General features: G+C 36.8%; 1 protein-coding gene across 9 annotated transcripts in view; it reads left to right on the forward strand.

Annotated features, from left to right (window-relative positions):
- The first annotated feature begins 1,853 nt into the window (after positions 1-1,853).
- LOC104909961 (dystonin-like) overlaps positions 1,854-17,639 on the forward strand; it is a 32,116-nt gene continuing 16,330 nt past the window's right edge. For all 9 annotated transcript variants that reach the window (XM_019613219.1, XM_019613224.2, XM_019613221.1 and 6 more), the window contains exons 1-10: positions 1,854-2,038; positions 3,377-3,532; positions 3,755-3,961; positions 5,630-5,749; positions 9,996-10,165; positions 10,719-10,878; positions 12,261-12,455; positions 13,595-13,723; positions 16,206-16,349; positions 17,177-17,365. In XM_019613219.1, coding sequence (XP_019468764.1) covers positions 1,916-2,038; positions 3,377-3,532; positions 3,755-3,961; positions 5,630-5,749; positions 9,996-10,165; positions 10,719-10,878; positions 12,261-12,455; positions 13,595-13,723; positions 16,206-16,349; positions 17,177-17,365 — 1,593 coding nt within the window. In that variant the 5' untranslated portion in view covers positions 1,854-1,915. The remainder of the gene's footprint in view (positions 2,039-3,376; positions 3,533-3,754; positions 3,962-5,629; positions 5,750-9,995; positions 10,166-10,718; positions 10,879-12,260; positions 12,456-13,594; positions 13,724-16,205; positions 16,350-17,176; positions 17,366-17,639) is intronic.

Here is a 17,639-nt window from a genome sequence, read left to right on the forward strand (position 1 = left end):
AAAAGACCACAACAAATAAAACAACAACAAAAGACCCAAACATAAACAAAATCTTTGTTCCTGCAAGGTGAGGGCTGTGTAATCAAGAACCTGGGAGAACCAGTGTTCTTTCCAATTTTTTTATGCTGGACTTGCAATCAGATGGAGACCAAAAAATTTTCCTTGAAAAATAACAGAATTTTCTTTGGTATATTCTATGCAAATCATTAAGCCAGTTTTTACAGATGGAAGGAATCCTAAATCTGAATTGTGGGAACAAGTGTGAATGTGTCCCCAGTAGTATGTACATATGCACGGTCATTTCCTAACTATGCATTTTAAAAGCCAATGCTTTGTTGTGGATTGTCATACAACTGCAGATATTGTCTTGCTATTAACCTTGAAGGTACATAAGCTTAAAAATATAGGATTTTATTTCAGTTTAGTTAAATTCAGTGCGTCTATGCAACTCTGTGTAAATTCTGTTTTTTTGGCAACTGAAATGCTGAGATGAGTTGTCAGGTTGAGAACAATTTATTGTCAGTTCCAAATTTCAACTTGCTCTTAAGGGATACAAACTATATTAATTTGTGACCTGAAACTAAAATAGAAATTTTTGCTCTATATTTTATTGTGTTTTCTCCGTGGAAATAACATTATGAATCATCATCTTGAGGATAAGGTCTGTTTCTACGTTCATGAATAAAAGATCCCTGAACTATAATCAGTTCATAAATGGAGTTGTGGTTGGGTAGCATTTCCAGCTAAGGCAGCTCCGGGAATAAGAGATATGAAGAGATGTTACTAGACACCAGCAGGAAAGAGGCTTGCAGAGAGGCCTCCTTGGCTTCCCCTGAGCCCAGCCCCAGTGTTTCAGGCTATACTTGCCATGGCGTGTCTCACTTGTGCTGTGCTCCCTACATTTACTTCTGAGGGGTTCTTGCACTGCAGCAGAAAAAGGTGCTTTGGAAAGTTAAGGAAACTAGAAATATTTTGAGGAGTTTGGGAACATAAGAAAAAAGCGGATGAGGTGACAACAGAAGAAGAAGGAGCAAAGCTTTCTGGAATCTTAGATCATGGTTGAACCTACTTCCTGCTTTGCCGTCCTCTTTAATCAGATACAACCCTGTGACCAGTACCTCTTAACCCACAAAAAATACTGAATTTACATTCTTTCCTTCGGAGTCAGAGGAAAAGGTTCTTCATCTGGAAGAAGATCCCCATCTGGGAGTCTGCACCAACCTCATTGGTGCATTTTCAGGTGTCTGTTGCAAATTTTGGAAATGCCCTTTTGAATGAGGGGAATGTATGTGAGTTCCAATTCTCTTGCCACCTCACCTTCAACATGGTTAAAAGAGAATAGTGAGTTGAGTAGTTAGAAGGTATTGCCATTATTTTTCCAGCTTTCTGCAAATATGTAAAATATCTTGCTTTTGTGTAGCGAGTGAAGGAAAATACAGATAAAACACAAGAGATGATGCACCATAAAACAGCCCTCCCAGGTTGTCCCACCTACTTTCGAAGGTGTGTTGGATGTGTCTGGGCTTTCAGCGCACTGTATAATGCTGACACTTTTTGTGTTTTAGCTACAGATGGACGGTAAACCAACTGAGTTGTAGGAAATCTTGTGCAATGAGATAAGTGCCTAGTACTCTCCTTGCCAAGCTTTGCATCTCAGAAAGAACATCTGACAGACAATACAAGTTCTCATTTCCTGAAGGATTGGTCCCTTTCTTTGTTCATTTGGCTTTTTATGAATTACATATGTTTCTTTTATTAGTCTTAATCATACCCACAAAATGTTGGGGGAGGAATAGATGCTATGCTAATGTTCATAAAGAGTATTGAATTTCTACCTGACTTACTTTCTATTGGTTTCTTTATTTAGGAACTTTGTGCTGCCTTTGAAGCCAAAGAAGAGACATATAAGTGTCTAATGCAGAAAGGCCAGCAGATGCTTGCAAGATGCCCGGAATCTGCTGAAACAAATGTTGAGCAGGACATAAATAACTTAAAAGAAAAGTGGGAATCTGTACAAACGAAGCTTGGTGAAAGAAAAGTATGTGTTTATACATAACAATAGAAGTGTAAATCATGTATTTAAGACTGTTAATTTTATACATGCAAACTTGCTTAGTCTTTTAGATTTAAAATCAACTGTGGAAATAGTTGTGCAGCATTCATTCCTTTGCTTAAGCAAGTACTGGGGAAAACGTGTTTGAGAAGCTGATTAACCATAACTGGGAGACAGGATAGCTGAGAAGGGCATATTATTCTACAGAAATATCTTAACTGATACTAATAATACTCACTTTATAGAGTGAGGGCTTTTCTGTTTTTTATTACAGTGATCACAGACATGAGAGAAAGAGTTAAATTATGTGATGGTTCAAGTTTATTTTGTTCTCTGTACGGAATTGCTGCATTAATTTTCCTAGCTTTTATCCATTTTTCCTTGAAATTCCCAAAGACTTGGCCTTCTGCCACTTACTTCAAGTGACTTCCTTCTGCTCTAAATGTAGATCAATAGCATGATTCACTGATGTGCAACATACATTTTTTTTTTTAATTAATAATTCCATTTTTCTTTCATCCCTTCATGAAATACAGTGCATTTGCTCTACCTCAGTGAAGCAGTGAAGAAAGTCAATAATTACACAGAAATTCTCTGCTCGCCCCTAATGTGTATAAGGCAGAAATATTTAACTCACAACTTAGTTGTATTTTAAAGTAAGACTGATGGTGTCTCTTATAGATAACTATAATGGAAGAATGTCAAATGAATTAATGCACAATTTAAGCGTCTTCTTACAGAAAGATATAAGACTGGACTGCTTGGCTAGGCCAACAATATGACAGTTTGAAAACATTCTCTATTCAAACATAGTCTCAGTTCAAGTAACAAAAATGACAACTGTACAATATTAGAGAGAAGTGATTTAGGCCAACCTCTTATTTCTTTAGTGTAAAAGAATAAATTAGATTACTACTTTGAGGCTCTTCCAAGTGCACTACCATCATAGATTTCTGATATTGTACTGGTTTTGTATTAAAAAAAAAATAAAATTAAAACCACATGTCTCATTACAATTAACTACCACAAAATGTAATGTTCTAATGTATAAAATTTATCCTAATCCTAGATGCTATATTTATACTCATCTGTAATAAATAGTTTTACTTTTAAGTTTCCATCCATCCCCTTTAATATTCTCAAACACAGGCAATTATTTTAAAATATAAAACTCAGACATTTTGAGTTGAAAGAATGTTCAAAAATGTTAAACTACATGTTAAATTAAAATGGCTTACTCCAAAATGCTCAATTAAGATAGTTTACTCAGCTGAATACCCTGCACAATATCAGCTGCTATTAAGATATAACCTTTCTTTACAGACCAAACTGGAAGAAGCCCTCAATTTAGCAATGGAGTTCCACAACTCACTTCAAGATTTCATCAATTGGCTCACGCAGGCGGAGCAAACTCTAACTGCAGCTTCTCGGCCAAGTCTTATCTTGGACACTGTCTTGTTTCAAATTGATGAGCACAAGGTATGTACAGAAACAGATGTGTAATGTTTTTTCTCCCACTCTGTTGAGATACTTGAACAATGCTCTGTAACACTGGCACTCAGAAATATTTGAATTGTTTGAAACTGCATTTTATGCTTATTGCTATATCACTCTTTATCACACTGCTTTTTCAGTGTTTACTCAGTGCATGAGTAATATATTATTTACAAAAATTTTCTCTTTTTTTTTTTTCTTTTGAAGGTTTTTGCCACAGAGGTGAATTCTCATCGAGATCAGATCATAGAGCTGGATAAAACTGGTACCCATTTGAAATACTTCAGCCAGAAACAAGATGTAGTCCTTATTAAGAATCTGCTGATTAGTGTACAAAGTAGATGGGAAAAGGTAGTTCAGCGTTTAGTCGAAAGGGGAAGAGCTTTGGATGATGCAAGGAAACGAGCCAAACAGGTAATTGAACAACAGCTGTTGTACAACTCTTTGAACTTAGCTGAAATTATATCCAGACTCTTGAAGTATATGGTGCTTTAAAGCACTTTCAGCTATGTCTGGGTTAGTGTAACAGACTCTGTTAAGTTAGTGGAGCAATTTCTGTGATGCAATCGTAGAGCACTTCATTTAGAAGGTGAAGTCTTCATTTTCAACCAAAGTAATAACTTGGGTCTGCAATACAGGATGGTCTGAAAGAAGAAAGTTGCAGTGTGGGTTCCAGATGTGTATTAGTGCCATCTGCAAAAAGAAGTTACACAATCAACCCCTTATATTTTAAAAATGTGATGAATACCTTTTGCTAGTCTATAAGAGTATTGCTTAGAATTGCTTAGTATTTTCTTCCTTTATTTACTTTGTCTCTTTGTTAATAATCATCACTTCCTCAGGTTCTTACGGTAGTTAACATACAATCATCTTCTAAGATCTCTCAATTTATTTCCTTAAAAACTTGGAGAGTTTTTTACAGACTTTTCCTTACCAGGGTGCACTCATTTATTTTCTTTAGATTCATGCTCCCCTCACTGAGGAACATAAATGATAACATGCAAAATGTGTGAGAGGAATGTAATATCATCAATAAGAAGTTTTAGGTTTTCTTCATCAAGTGAAGATTTGATCATGTTCTCAGCCAAACCACTTTCTCATGTTCATTGTTACTGCTACTCAGCTGCTAGAAAAAGAACTTTTCTGAGCAAAAATTATGCCATAAAACAAACATTAAAAAAAAATTCCCAGCAATTTTTCCTGGGTACTCACACACATGGCAGTTCTAAAATGACATGTACAGTAGAAAAAAATTCAACTCTCCATCACTATGAAAAGCTGTATACAACTAGTTTTATTTATTTAGAACGACAACTATCTGTGCAGAGTGAAGAAGGAGTACTGACAGCTATCAGTTTCAAGTCCTGATCCTCAGCCCTGAAAAATAGGGTCCAAGGGTTTTCACACTTTTCTGTATCAGTTCTTTATACTTTCATATTTAGACAGCCAGGAAAAAAGAATTTGGAAAAAACAAAACAACAAAAAACCCACAAAGAGAAACAACAAGCTATAAAAATCCAGTCCCAAAGGCCTGCCACTTCATGAAAGCTGGTTGAATCTTTAGTCTTTCCCTGCTTCCTTCCCTGAAGCACTGTAGTTGAGAAAGGAAGGAAGATCAAGAATCTGTTCGGTACCCACCAAGATAGCATTTGATACAATGAGAGCATTTTTGAACATCTCAGGGAAGATCTTGTTTTCCCTAGTGATTTATAGATGTTGTCCCATGTAGGCAGTAGCAAAGCCCCATTCTTGCAGTATTTTTATTTAGTATTAAAAATGTAGGAATTTAAATGACCAGCACATCGATGGGAGTTACGAGTAGGTCTGTGAAAGATGCATAGTGGGCTTACATACAGACCGTATTTATAAGAGGTTACTAATTCATGTGGGTGAAAGGAGGCTAAGTCCAGTAATTAAGTCCACAGGCTGGTTGGAGAGGCCAGGGAGAAAAATCACACCAAGCCTTTCCCAAGTATGCAGAGTCCTTGTTAGGCCTGCAGAGACCTGGTCAGGGCTTAATGTTTATGGAGTATTTTAAGCATCAGTGTGTTTTAACTCTATGCATATCTCACTTTTCCCCAGTTCCATGAAGCCTGGCACAAACTTATGGAGTGGCTAGAAGAATCAGAGAAATCTTTGGACTCAGATCTTGAAATTGCAAATGACCCTGACAAAATAAAGATGCAGCTTGCACAGCACAAGGTGAGTTGTGACTGCTGAAATGCAAGATGCCCAGTTAAATGTAAGTCTGTCAGCCTTATACTACATACAATTAGCAAAGGAGGAGGACTTCTGGACTACTGCAATGAAAGTGTTATTAGCATAAAACTACATGGCATGTTACAGGTGAGGACTCAAAAAAAAATGCTTTTCAAAGAACCTGATCTGTGGTGAAATTATTAATTTTGAATAGGAAAGATGTAATTATACAGCACCATGAAAACTTTCTTTTAAAAAAAAAAAAAAAAGAAAACAAGAAAAAAAAAGTAATACTTAATCAGAGAAGGAATCTTTTTTTTTTCTGTCCTTACAACACACATTTGCCATCCAGTTACTTTGTTTGGGATTTTCCTTGTAATACTAGAGGATTATCTCAAGGATGAAAAATAATTGGTATTCTCACTGGCAGTTGCTTTTTAAGCATTATTAATGGAAGTCTCCAGAAACTACAGTAGACACTATTAGTAGAAAAGGTGATTTCTCTGCATAGGATTCAAAATTCCAGGTGCACTTTTCCACAAACCCAGCTACTACAGGAGAAAATGTAGCAATCTCCTCTGTTAATATGGCTTTTCAAACAAATAAAGTTGATGTGCAGTTGAAGGGAGCTCTACAGTTGCGTCAGCCAGAACAAAATGAAGGACAGAGGAAGTCTACTTCATTTTTACTTTTGTAAACAGCCTTGAATGATATATTAGTGAGGATAGTGTGGGTGACTGGTTGAATCTTCAGAGACAGGCTGTATCCAAAGATTTATCTTGGAGCAGTTTCATCAGAGACAAAGTGTTGAAAGATCATTTATTTTTTTTCTATTTTGGCACACATTTACTTCTACTTTTCATATTGACTTTAGTGTTCTACTTTTTACAGTATTATTTTATTCTACAGAATATACCCAAAGTTCTGCATCTCATCTCTCTCCCTCTGTGTGTAGTTTCTGATGATTTTACCTCTGGCAAGTTTTCGCCCTGCATGAGTAGTTAATGCATCAGTCTGCTTCATATTTTTATCATTTTCATTTTTATTATGATTTAAGTATTGTTTATCAAGCAGGATTATGTTCTACTTCAGTGTAAAAGAGTTGGCTGTTGGCCAAGCAAAAATAGCTTTACCTATGTTTGGTGTTAAAACTTTTAGATAAAACGTGCATTAACATTCTGTTGTGGTAAATCTGCAGTTGTAGTTTGTTCTGGGATCATTGTTGCCAGAACTTGAAGTCAATTCTGAGCATTTAGAAAACGGTATTTTCTTTAAGTTCATCTTTATTCTATTCTCTGACTTTATCAATATTTTAATCCCTCTGTTTCTTTTTTTTTTCTCTTTATAAAAAGTTCAAACTCCTCATGGTACAGTCAACACATTCTAAGTTTCTTTGAGATTTTTTGAGGTCCCGGGGTTTGACATTCTGCCTTTCTGTTCTCTTCTCTTCGGAAGTTTTAAACCTAACATCCTACTTGTCCTTTATATGTACAGCAGCACATTTTATGAGCCCAGACTTCCTCATGCAGATTGGCAGATTCATCAGTTCCCTCAGTGACAGATTTTCTACAGCTCCTTTATGATTAAATGCCTGCAGAACATAGCTACTTAAGTTCTTGAATTCTTTAATAAGGAGCAGGCAAGAATGTGGCATGGGGACATTAGGATTGAAGCTGGCATTTTGGTGTAAAAAGATAGATGTGTATGAGAGACTGGTGAACTTTGTGACTTCAGACTTCAAACAGCCCCCTCCCCCCTTTGCCAAGAAATCAACTCGATTGTTTTCTAATGAGCTGTCAAACCTCCCAGCACTGCAATGTCCTTCCTTGTATTTTGAGTCTTTTCCTTCCACTCCCACATGAAGTCTTTGTCTTTTCTGTCCAACCTTGAAGGTTTCCTTGCTCCATTTAGTTAGTGATTTTTACTATCTGAACTAAATGTGTGCTGTGTGTGTGCTGTAAGCAATAATTTGGACTCGCTCATTGCCAGTTGTTATTGCCAAAAAAAGAAAAAAAAGGCCCTGAAAGAGAAAAGCCAAGAAAATGTTTTCTGTCTCACTTACATCCAGTGCATTGCCAGGGACTTTTGGAGAGTTATTCATGGTCTGTTTATCAGCAATTTTCTTCTCATTTTTAGAAGTCAGGAGTGGAAAAACCCTTAGTAGGTCACCCATTCCATTTCTGTGCTAATGCTGGATGTTTCTTAGAATACATTTATGTGAACCTAAGTAATTTTATCTGTGTGCTCCTGTCTTCATTAGAAGGAAGGTAAATAATTAATTACTGAGACTTCATTCATGTTACCTGTCTGATCATGGCAGCTGAAATGCCTTAAACCAAAGTTTACTCTCAGTTATGCCTCTGGGATATCAAATGAAAGTAGGTTTAGTATAGTGTGTGCAATCTCTCAAAGAATGAATTGACTGCAACCCTTTGTTCACTTTTAAATCTTTTTTTTTTTTTAATCTATGATCCTCCTCTGACAGCAGTTTCTTTGTGCACATCAAGAAATGTCCATATAGCTTTCAGTAGTTAATAAATGTCATCAAATAAAAAGAAGCAGAAACCTATGTGTTATTTGTGTTGATGGAACTTTTTGGTTATTTTCATTTTGAAAAGGATTTTTATTTTTATTGTAGTTCGAGTTTGATAGTGGCATTTGTATTCTTACTTAAAACATGATTCCTTGTTTTGTTTGAGGAAAATGAAAGAACAAGAGGGGAGAGACACTCAATTACAAAACAGATGCTATTTTTTTTTTTTGCTGACCAATTTCTGATATTCAGTTCCCTCTGATTCCTAAAATAACCAGAAAACCAGGACAGTGCAATACAAAATATCAAGTACCTCAAGTCACTTCTGGTGAAGTAGGCAGACTGTTTCTGTGCCACAACCCAGTGCCTACTTCTTTTTATTTCACACACGCTTCCACTCCACCTGACTTTGATTCCCATCTAAAAAAATGTTAATGACTCTGTGAACACATGGGAAAGTTGGTGAAAGAGTCATAAGCTATCAGGGCCCAGACTGGTGCACAGCAGCTGGGAGCAGCTTGCAAGCTGGAGCTGAGCAGTCGTGCTTGTGCTGGCAGCGACCATGTAGAATCTTTGCAGTTTTTATGTGCCCTGAGGAATTATGAGTTTCAACTGGTAATTATTCCCACAACAGATTTTATTATGTTAAACATTGCTCTGAGAGACAACTGAAACTTCCATTTCAGCAAACAGTGAGCAAAAACTGTTTTTTGATAGGTATTTTCTGGTGGCTTTTTTCTGACAAAATATTCAATTCTGGATAGACATGACTTTTTAAATTATTATTTGTTTTATTTTATTTAACTTTTTCTACTAGCAGTTCATGGAGATATGAAATAAAACACTTTAAGCATTACTGACATTCAAAAGCTGCTGTGCAGTACTGATTTTATCCTTGTCAGTGTTCATTTGTTTAATTATTTACCCTGTAATTCTGTTTACGTCTCTGCCACTTCAAGATGAGCTCTATTTCTGTGTGTTCCTCTGTTCTATGCAAAGCTTCCAGAAGCTCCTTGCCAAAGGAGTTGTCATTGTGGGCAGGCAAATGCAGCTGCTTTGTAGCCTTTATCTTCCAAAGTCCCTGTATTACAGTTACCTTTTTGCTATTGTTACTTTTGCCTGTGTTTATTGAAATGTCATCTGGCTGCATCTCATACCTAAATCTGTATGCTTTTGGCACACAATTCTTGCCTACTGTAGCAGGTTTCAGTCTTTAGAGGGTTAAATTCTTATGGATGGAAATCTCTCATTTTGATCATGGTGAGCTAAAAAAGAATCATCTTTGTAGCCTCTGGGGTGCTCTACACTAGTTGGAAATCTTAAAATGTAGTGTAAAGAGTGTTCGGTTTAATGGCTCCAAAACTAGTAGTCCTTCCACATTTTTCTGTTTCTTGGACAGCCTCTGGCTGAAATGTAGGATTTAGGAACTAAGGTAGGATGGGAATCATCACTCACTGAAGAAAGAATTTCCCAAATCATTCCTGTAGGTGTAGAACTGCTTCTGTTCCCAGAGAGGGATAAAAGACGCAGCCTCTGTTAATGACAAGTTCCGTGTGATTGTATCTATGCTAACAAACAAAAAAATTATAGTATGCTTAAAATCTTCTTGCCACAATATTTACTATTTACATTGCAAATAATTTGACAAAGATTAGTTCACTGTGATCTGTAAGCATTTGATGCTATGTATGTTTTCTTTTTCTTCTACGTTCATAGGAATTCCAGAAATCTCTTGGTGCCAAACATTCTGTGTACGATACCACAAACAGGACTGGACGCTCCTTGAAAGAGAAAACCACCTTGGCTGATGACAATTTGAAGCTTGATGACATGCTGAGTGAACTAAGGGATAAATGGGACACAATTTGTGGAAAATCAGTAGAAAGGTAAAAGAAAACCAATCCAATTATTCAACAGTTGAGAAGAAGGCTTATGAGAGTTTTTCTGACTTCTGTTTTGGCTTCTGTTGTGCAGAAGTAAAATCAGAGTGGCTTGTTTTGCAATTTAAGACTGGGTGGGAGGGACAGAAGAGCAGCCCTCATCTATTTGGGGAATGTGCTTTGTGCTGGTCAATGCAAATGGACTGGGTTGCTCAATTAACTACTCTGGTAAATTCCTACTTGAGTGGAGTCTCCAATGTCTCCCTCAGAAGTCTGTGTCAGAGAATAGTATAGTGAAGCAAGGAGAAGGTTACCTACTTCAGAGATGGTAAAACATGTACTCCTTGACTGTTCAGAGCTCAGAAAAGAATTGTGTTCATCCCACTGTGTATTTCAGCATCCCCATTCTCCCCCCCTCCCTGTTTAAAAAGGAAAAGAGTGATTTAAAGCTCTTGGTTGTTACCATTTAATGCCAAAAATGTTTTCTTAAAGTGTATTTTCTTAAAATGAATGATTTTTAACTAAATTTATTCTTCTTGTGCTAATTTCACTTCCCCAGACAAAATAAACTGGAGGAAGCCCTGTTATTTTCAGGACAATTTACTGATGCTCTACAAGCTCTCATTGATTGGTTATACAAAATTGAACCTCAGCTAGCAGAAGATCAGCCAGTGCATGGAGACATTGATTTAGTGATGAACTTGATTGACAATCACAAGGTAATTTTAAAAACTTTCATCTTTTTTAATTGCTAGACTGCTTCTAAGTGTAGCATTTTAGTGCTATCTCATTATTTGGCTATTCTGTAATATTAGGAGCCAGAAATATATTTTTAACATCAACATGTCGTTGACAATGGAAAATGCTATAAAACAGACTTGGAAGAAAAAAAAACCTGTTAGTAACTAATTGGCACAAATTAGCTGCCAGATATTCGATTTAACGCTGCTGTCTTGTGTATCTATGAGTATCGTGTCAAACATCACAAATTAGCATTTATGAATATGTGCTTATGGGAAGAGGTGTCAAAAATGATTTTACTGTAAAACTTTTGTGGAGGTAAAGACTGGATTTTATTCAGTACATCTGCTAACCAAATGTCCAGTGCAGTTGCTGTGACTACAGCAGCCTTTATGAAAAGAAAAGCATTGAGTATTTCAACCCTGCAGAGCTGCTGTAAATTCATGGAGAAGAGCAGTTGCAATGCTTAAATCATGGTAGAGAGTTACAGAGCTAGACTAAGGCCCAGGAAACCTACATTTGCTGCAGTATTTTTTCAATCAAGTGTTTCTGGAGATGGGAGAAAGTAGGGAATCTAGGGCTGTGCCTCTGAACTGCAGTTCCTGTTCAGTATGTCCAGAGGGTACAGCTGATGAAGTTACTGGGATTGTGAAGTCTACACGCATCAGAGTTGATCTTCTGCAAGTATCCAGAGACTGCTTGGTGAGAAGACTTAGTCACTCTTGAAGAAAAGTATTTGGAAACAGAAGTTATCTATGAAAATTAGCCCCAAATGTGCTCAGATTGTTTCTGAAGTCTCATTGTGTATCACAACTATGTCATAATCAGCTGCATGATATGCTGCAGTTACCATATTTTAAGAGGTTTTTCTTCACGTAAATGGAGCTCATTCTTTCCATGAATGTGAAAGTACTTTCATAAATATATGAATTTGTAATGAGATCTACAGCCAGATCCCCAGTTTTTAGTTTTAGGTTTATGGTTTTAAACCTTCTCCTTGTTTGTTTACGTTTTATCTGTGTGATCTTCTCGTGCTGTGGCAACCAAGCATGTTAAAGCCAGTGTGGTAAGTTTGCTGCATTTCCTATGCATTACATCAGGACAGGGGGTTTTCTCAGGATCTGCCTGACATTCTCCTACTATATTCCAGTCTTGTTAGGATAGAGTGGAGTGTAAATATTTTCATGTGAAATCTAATGAGCAGAACTTGTGTGTGTGGTTTTTGCATCATTTTCAGTTATCCTGTACTGAACTAAATTCATATTTTTATTTCTTTTTATAACCAGTTGTTTTTCAGTTATTGTTTGTATTATTATGCCTTAATGAATTAAACATTTTGAACATATTTGGTGGTACCTAGGTTTTCCAGAAGGAGCTGGGAAAAAGAACAAGCAGTGTTCAGGCTCTGAAGCGTTCTGCCAGAGAACTTATAGAGGGCAGTCGTGATGACTCGTCCTGGGTCAAAGTACAGATGCAGGAGCTGAGCACTCGCTGGGAGACAGTTTGTGCCCTGTCAGTATCCAAGCAAACACGACTTGAACAGGCTCTCCGACAGGTAAAAGACTGATACTGATGCCATATGTCCTATGTGAGAAATAGAGGACATACCATATAGTCTAGTTGACAGAAATTTAATTTTATTTTCACTTCATCTCATTAAATTTAATTTAATTTTGTTTGAAAATATTAGTTTTCTTGTTCATGCAGTTTACCTTTTCTTTGTCCCTTTACCACAATATATAAAGGGTACCTCTTAGCATTTTTACTATACTATAAATACAAATCAAATGTTTCAAAAACATTACTGTCTAAGGAAATCACTGAAGTTACAGATGAGCATGAAGAGTGGTTAGGAACTGTACTCACTCCCATTTCAGGAAGCTAAAGATTGTAATCATATTTACACTCTTTGTGCCTTATTAAAAAGAAGTAAATTTGTGTACTAGAACTATTTTTACATTGACAGAATTACAGAAAGAAATTGAGTTGTGATGAATACACTCAGGAACTACAAGAGACTATGTCAGTATTGGCTAGTACCAGTCCCAAATTAATAGGTACTGATTGTAAAACTGAGATACAGTGAACAGCTCTGTGAAGGCATACCATTTCAGGCTGATGCTTGATTGGAGCTCTAGCAATAGCAGTATATCCACTGCCTATAAAATTTCTGTCCTGCTATTCCCAGAGTGCTGTGTTCATCCAGCTCTTTGGTCTCTCAGTAGGAAAAATTCTGATTTACTTCAACACTAAATGTGTCTGAATATGACTGTGCCTAAAGGTGGAACTTTCTTTTTTTTCCAATCATGGAAAGGTCAGTTTTGCTTAACCAGTGATGAAGGCAATGCAGAAAATACAGTTCTCATTTCTCCAGCTGGTCCACAAGAGCACCTCCTGTGTAATTTGTCAGCATAAAGGCATGACATTCTCAACTAAGCTGAAATACATTATAAATCAGATGGCTAAAAGCATGACTGGGCTTTTAGGCTTTCTATATTTTTTGGGGAAGCTTGAGATATTTTTACGGTTATGAAAATGTAATACTGTATATCATTGACTTTTTAATGGAAAGTTAATGTGCCAGGACTGCTGCGTGATTAATGGCTTCAAATCTGAGCTCAGTCCGCTTGTGTAAGCTGCAGTCTGTCTGTCAGGTCCCCTCATCAGTGCCCGTGACTTTTTGTATTGTAACAGGCAGAGGAATTCCACTCTGTTGTTCATGTCCTTTTGGAGTGGCTGGCAGAGGCAGAGCAGGCTCTTCGTTTCCACGGCGTCCTACCAGATGATGAAGAGGCCTTGCGTACGCTGATAGATCAGCACAGGGTAAGCAAGAAAGTGAAGAGGGTCCTCTTTGTGCTAAGACATCTGTTAGAAGGAAAAATAGAGGAAAAGAGGCGATGTCTATCTCATGTAATCATATTCTGTGTGGAGCCAGGAGTTGGACTTGAGGATCATTATCATCCCTTCCAACTTGGGTTATTCTATGATTCTATTCAGCATCCAGGATTTGTTTTTGCGACTGTTTCTATGTCAAAGTTAGACATTTAATGAATTTGACAATTTTGTAACCATACTTACTCTAAGTTGTTGTTTGAGTCATTTTGGCTTATTAAGAAAAGAGTGGGCAAGTAGAAAGTTGCTGTAAACATTTAAAGACAGATTAATATATGCTGGGAAAATATCTGACAGTTATTACACAGGCAGTTAAAATAACAAAAGTGTGTTGTCTTAGCATCACTGAGCTAACCACCATATACTTTCAAGGTCATTTGTAAATGTCAGAGGAATGATGTTGTCATGCATTAACTTTCTGTCATGGTGGAACAGCATGCCTCGAGTTTCATGCACATTAGGTACTGAAATGCTGCAATGCCTTAGGTATCGTAAATACTAGATTACAAACTGATTTTGCGGTAGTGAAATGGAGCAAGAGCTAGGTCAAGAGTCTAATTAAAAATTTTTAAGCTCCTATTTTCCCTCTACAAGAAGGAGTCTACGTACAAGCCCATGCAAAACTTCTTATAAGTGCAGTGACAGTAATATAAAGAATGTAATGTAAAAATAAAATTGCCAATGTTGTTATGGTATTCTTCACTCTGAAGAAAGTTGCAACAAAGTTTGCAGTTAAAAGAGAGGAATTGAATGTGGGAATAGTAGCACACAATATTCACTAGAACAACACAACCTTGGTGTTAGATATTTAAATTTGCTAAATCATGCTTAAAATTGTTGAATAGACTTTAGAACATATTCTACTGCCACCGTTTTATTTTTAAAGGCCAAATACTAGAAATACAGACATCTAGATCATGAGATCAAAAGCTGGGCAATGGAAACAAGCATTGTTGTTGCTTGTTTTCCTCCTGGCTCTTGTTTCTTTCACTATGATCTGTCACTGCAGCTCACCTTGGCCACTGTAGCCCACCTCAACCATTTTGAGCTGTAATACTACAGGAACTGGCAGGGTCTTATGAGGGGACTGCTGCCATGACTGAATCTTAAACTCTGTCATTAAACTGTAGTTAAAATTAATTAGTAATGAATCTCAGTATATACACAGCCTACCCATTCCAGGCATTTAGAACAAGGTACAATAGTCTTTTTTTTTTTTACTTTCTGTTTCATAATATGTTCATATTTAATTTGTGGAGGCACAGGATAATGCAATTATGAGTTGAAGAACCTGTTTTTACAATATTCTAGTGACACTGAATTGTCTAAGATTTGACTTGGCTGATCTTTAATTTTTGGAATCTAAGATAACCCTTAGTGGAGGGAGGGAAGAAGAGTTAAATTTTCAGAGGCATGGTTCAGTTTTGTAGCTCAATTAGAGATCATAAAGTATTTAAAACAACAACAACAACAACAAAAAGCCCAATTCCACTGTGCACTGGGAGACATTGACAGTTTCCATCTCACAGAGACATACCAATTCACACAAGGTGTAAACATATATAGACAGAAAAAAATAGGCAGAATTGTAAAACCAATGAAGTAATTAAAAAAAAGAGAAAGAAAGAAATATTGAACAAATAGAAAAAGTTTAGGTTTCTGGCTTTCCACTCTCAGTTCAGTTCCAATCTTGCCACCCTTTCTTCTGCCAGACTCCCTAGGAACGTCAGTGGCGATGAACTTAGATGCTCAAAGCTGTAAACATCCTTTTGGTTTTAGAAGACTTTTCCCACATGGCAGAACCTCTAAAAACAGCTGCTTAATTAGCAGTCTCTGCTTCTATTCTCTCTGTGTCTCCCCCTCTGCTGCTGATGTTTCATGTTTGTGCTGGTTTAGTATAGCTGCTCCTGAAGCCCTCTGTCGTCTTGTCTGAGCATGTAATTATAGTTGGACATCTCCAACCTCTGTTAGCAGCCTGATAATTTATTATGAAGAATTACTGTAACTGACAGGCAAACGAAATCTTCTGAAATGTTGCCAGTAAATGAATCTAACCGTTGCATGACTGATCTACAACACTGCTAAAATGGCATTATTTTCTTTCCTTTTGAATAAGGGCATGTGAATTTCCAGTACTTACAGCATGGTGGGTTATATGGAAGCCACACGCTAGAGTAAAGATTTTAAAGCTTCATATAGTACTTTATGTGGAGGAGTTTTTGAAAGATTCTTAACTATTTTCAGACAAACAAAACTTGCTTCCCCCCACTTTTTTTTTTTCCTCTAGCCAGTTGAATCTGTTTAGACTTTGATTGATCCAGAGGCTTGTGACATTCTAGGTCATGCAGAAATTATTCAGATTTCTCTTTCAACTTTTGCCAACATCTAGTTGAAATTGTTATTTCTGATTTAGGAGTTCATGAAGAAACTGGAAGAGAAAAAAGGAGAACTGAATAAAGCAACGGGTATGGGAGAAGCTATCCTGGCTATCTGCCATCCAGACTCCATCACCACCATTAAGCATTGGATAACAATTATCAGAGCAAGGTTTGAAGAGGTCAGTATATCTCAAGCCATCTTCTTTATAACAGTTCATCTTTGATTGGAACACAGATAACAACTAACATGGTAGTTGTACTGAAAGAAAATGTTCCAGCTGTTAAGAACTAAACATTTAAAATATCCACAGTGATGAATGTGAATGCCATGCTTCCCTAGGTTTTATTTTAAAACTTCCAGGACTTTGAGAACTAAAGCAGATGGTCAGGCTTCTTTGTTTGTGTGTATTAAAGGAAATAGTGCCTGACATCTCCCATGTTAGGAAAGCTAGTATTTTCTAGGGAGAGAAACGTAAAACGTAGAAAAAACTACAAGACAAACTTGAAGTATTTTCTAATTGCATTACAAAGGATTTAAGTGCAACATGTAATTAATCTAGGAGGTTTATAAATTAGTGAAGTGACTACAACTGAGTTTCAGTTGCTGAAGTATTTTTTGTGTGTATATGAAGTTTAAAAGAAAAACAAATACTAGTGTTAGCAAGTTATGGCTTCAGGAGTGTCCAGGAAAAAAGACAGACCCCAAATCCTATATGATTTACCAACTTAGATGTATGGTCTGATCGGGTTCTTAGTCTGTTGCTCAACTGTGCTGTTTTCTGCATTTAATAGTATGTAATCCTGAGTGTCTGTGAAAAAATGTGGTTGAACTGGAATTTCCAGTTAGTGCCCAGCACAGTTAGTCCTTGGCCACTACATCTTGCACCTTTGATATTCAGTATAAATAGGGCTGGGCAGAAGCTGTTTACAGTTAGCAGGACAATTCTAAATATGTCTTGAAGAATTTCACATTTGCATATATTGATGTGTTGTTTCTTTTATTAAGGTATTAGCTTGGGCCAAACAACATCAACAGAGACTGGCTGGAGCTCTGGCTGGACTTATTGCTAACCAGGAATTGCTGGAAGCCTTGCTATCCTGGTTGCAGTGGGCGGAGACTACACTTACTGAAAAAGATAAGGAGGTTATCCCCCAGGAGATTGAGGAAGTTAAAGCACTTATAGCTGAACATCAGGTAAGGCATGCTAGAGTCATGTATGTCCTACATGTTCAAACAGATGCTCACATCTCAGCTAAGCTTTATAATCAAGTGTCAGTCCTTTAGCTATTTTCTCTTAATCACTGAATCATTTTTCAGATGGTTGATTGAGCCTTTACTGTGTATACAGTATGCCTTCAGTTTATTCAACATAGTTATGAAAAAAAAAACAATCAAAAATTTAGTCCTATACTGTTCCAGAAGCATACTTATAACTCCTCCTAGAAATAAGGGTGATAATAACAACATA

The sequence above is a fragment of the Meleagris gallopavo genome, chromosome 2 (genome assembly GCF_000146605.3).
Source record: "Meleagris gallopavo isolate NT-WF06-2002-E0010 breed Aviagen turkey brand Nicholas breeding stock chromosome 2, Turkey_5.1, whole genome shotgun sequence".
Classification (NCBI taxonomy): Eukaryota; Metazoa; Chordata; class Aves; order Galliformes; family Phasianidae; genus Meleagris; species Meleagris gallopavo.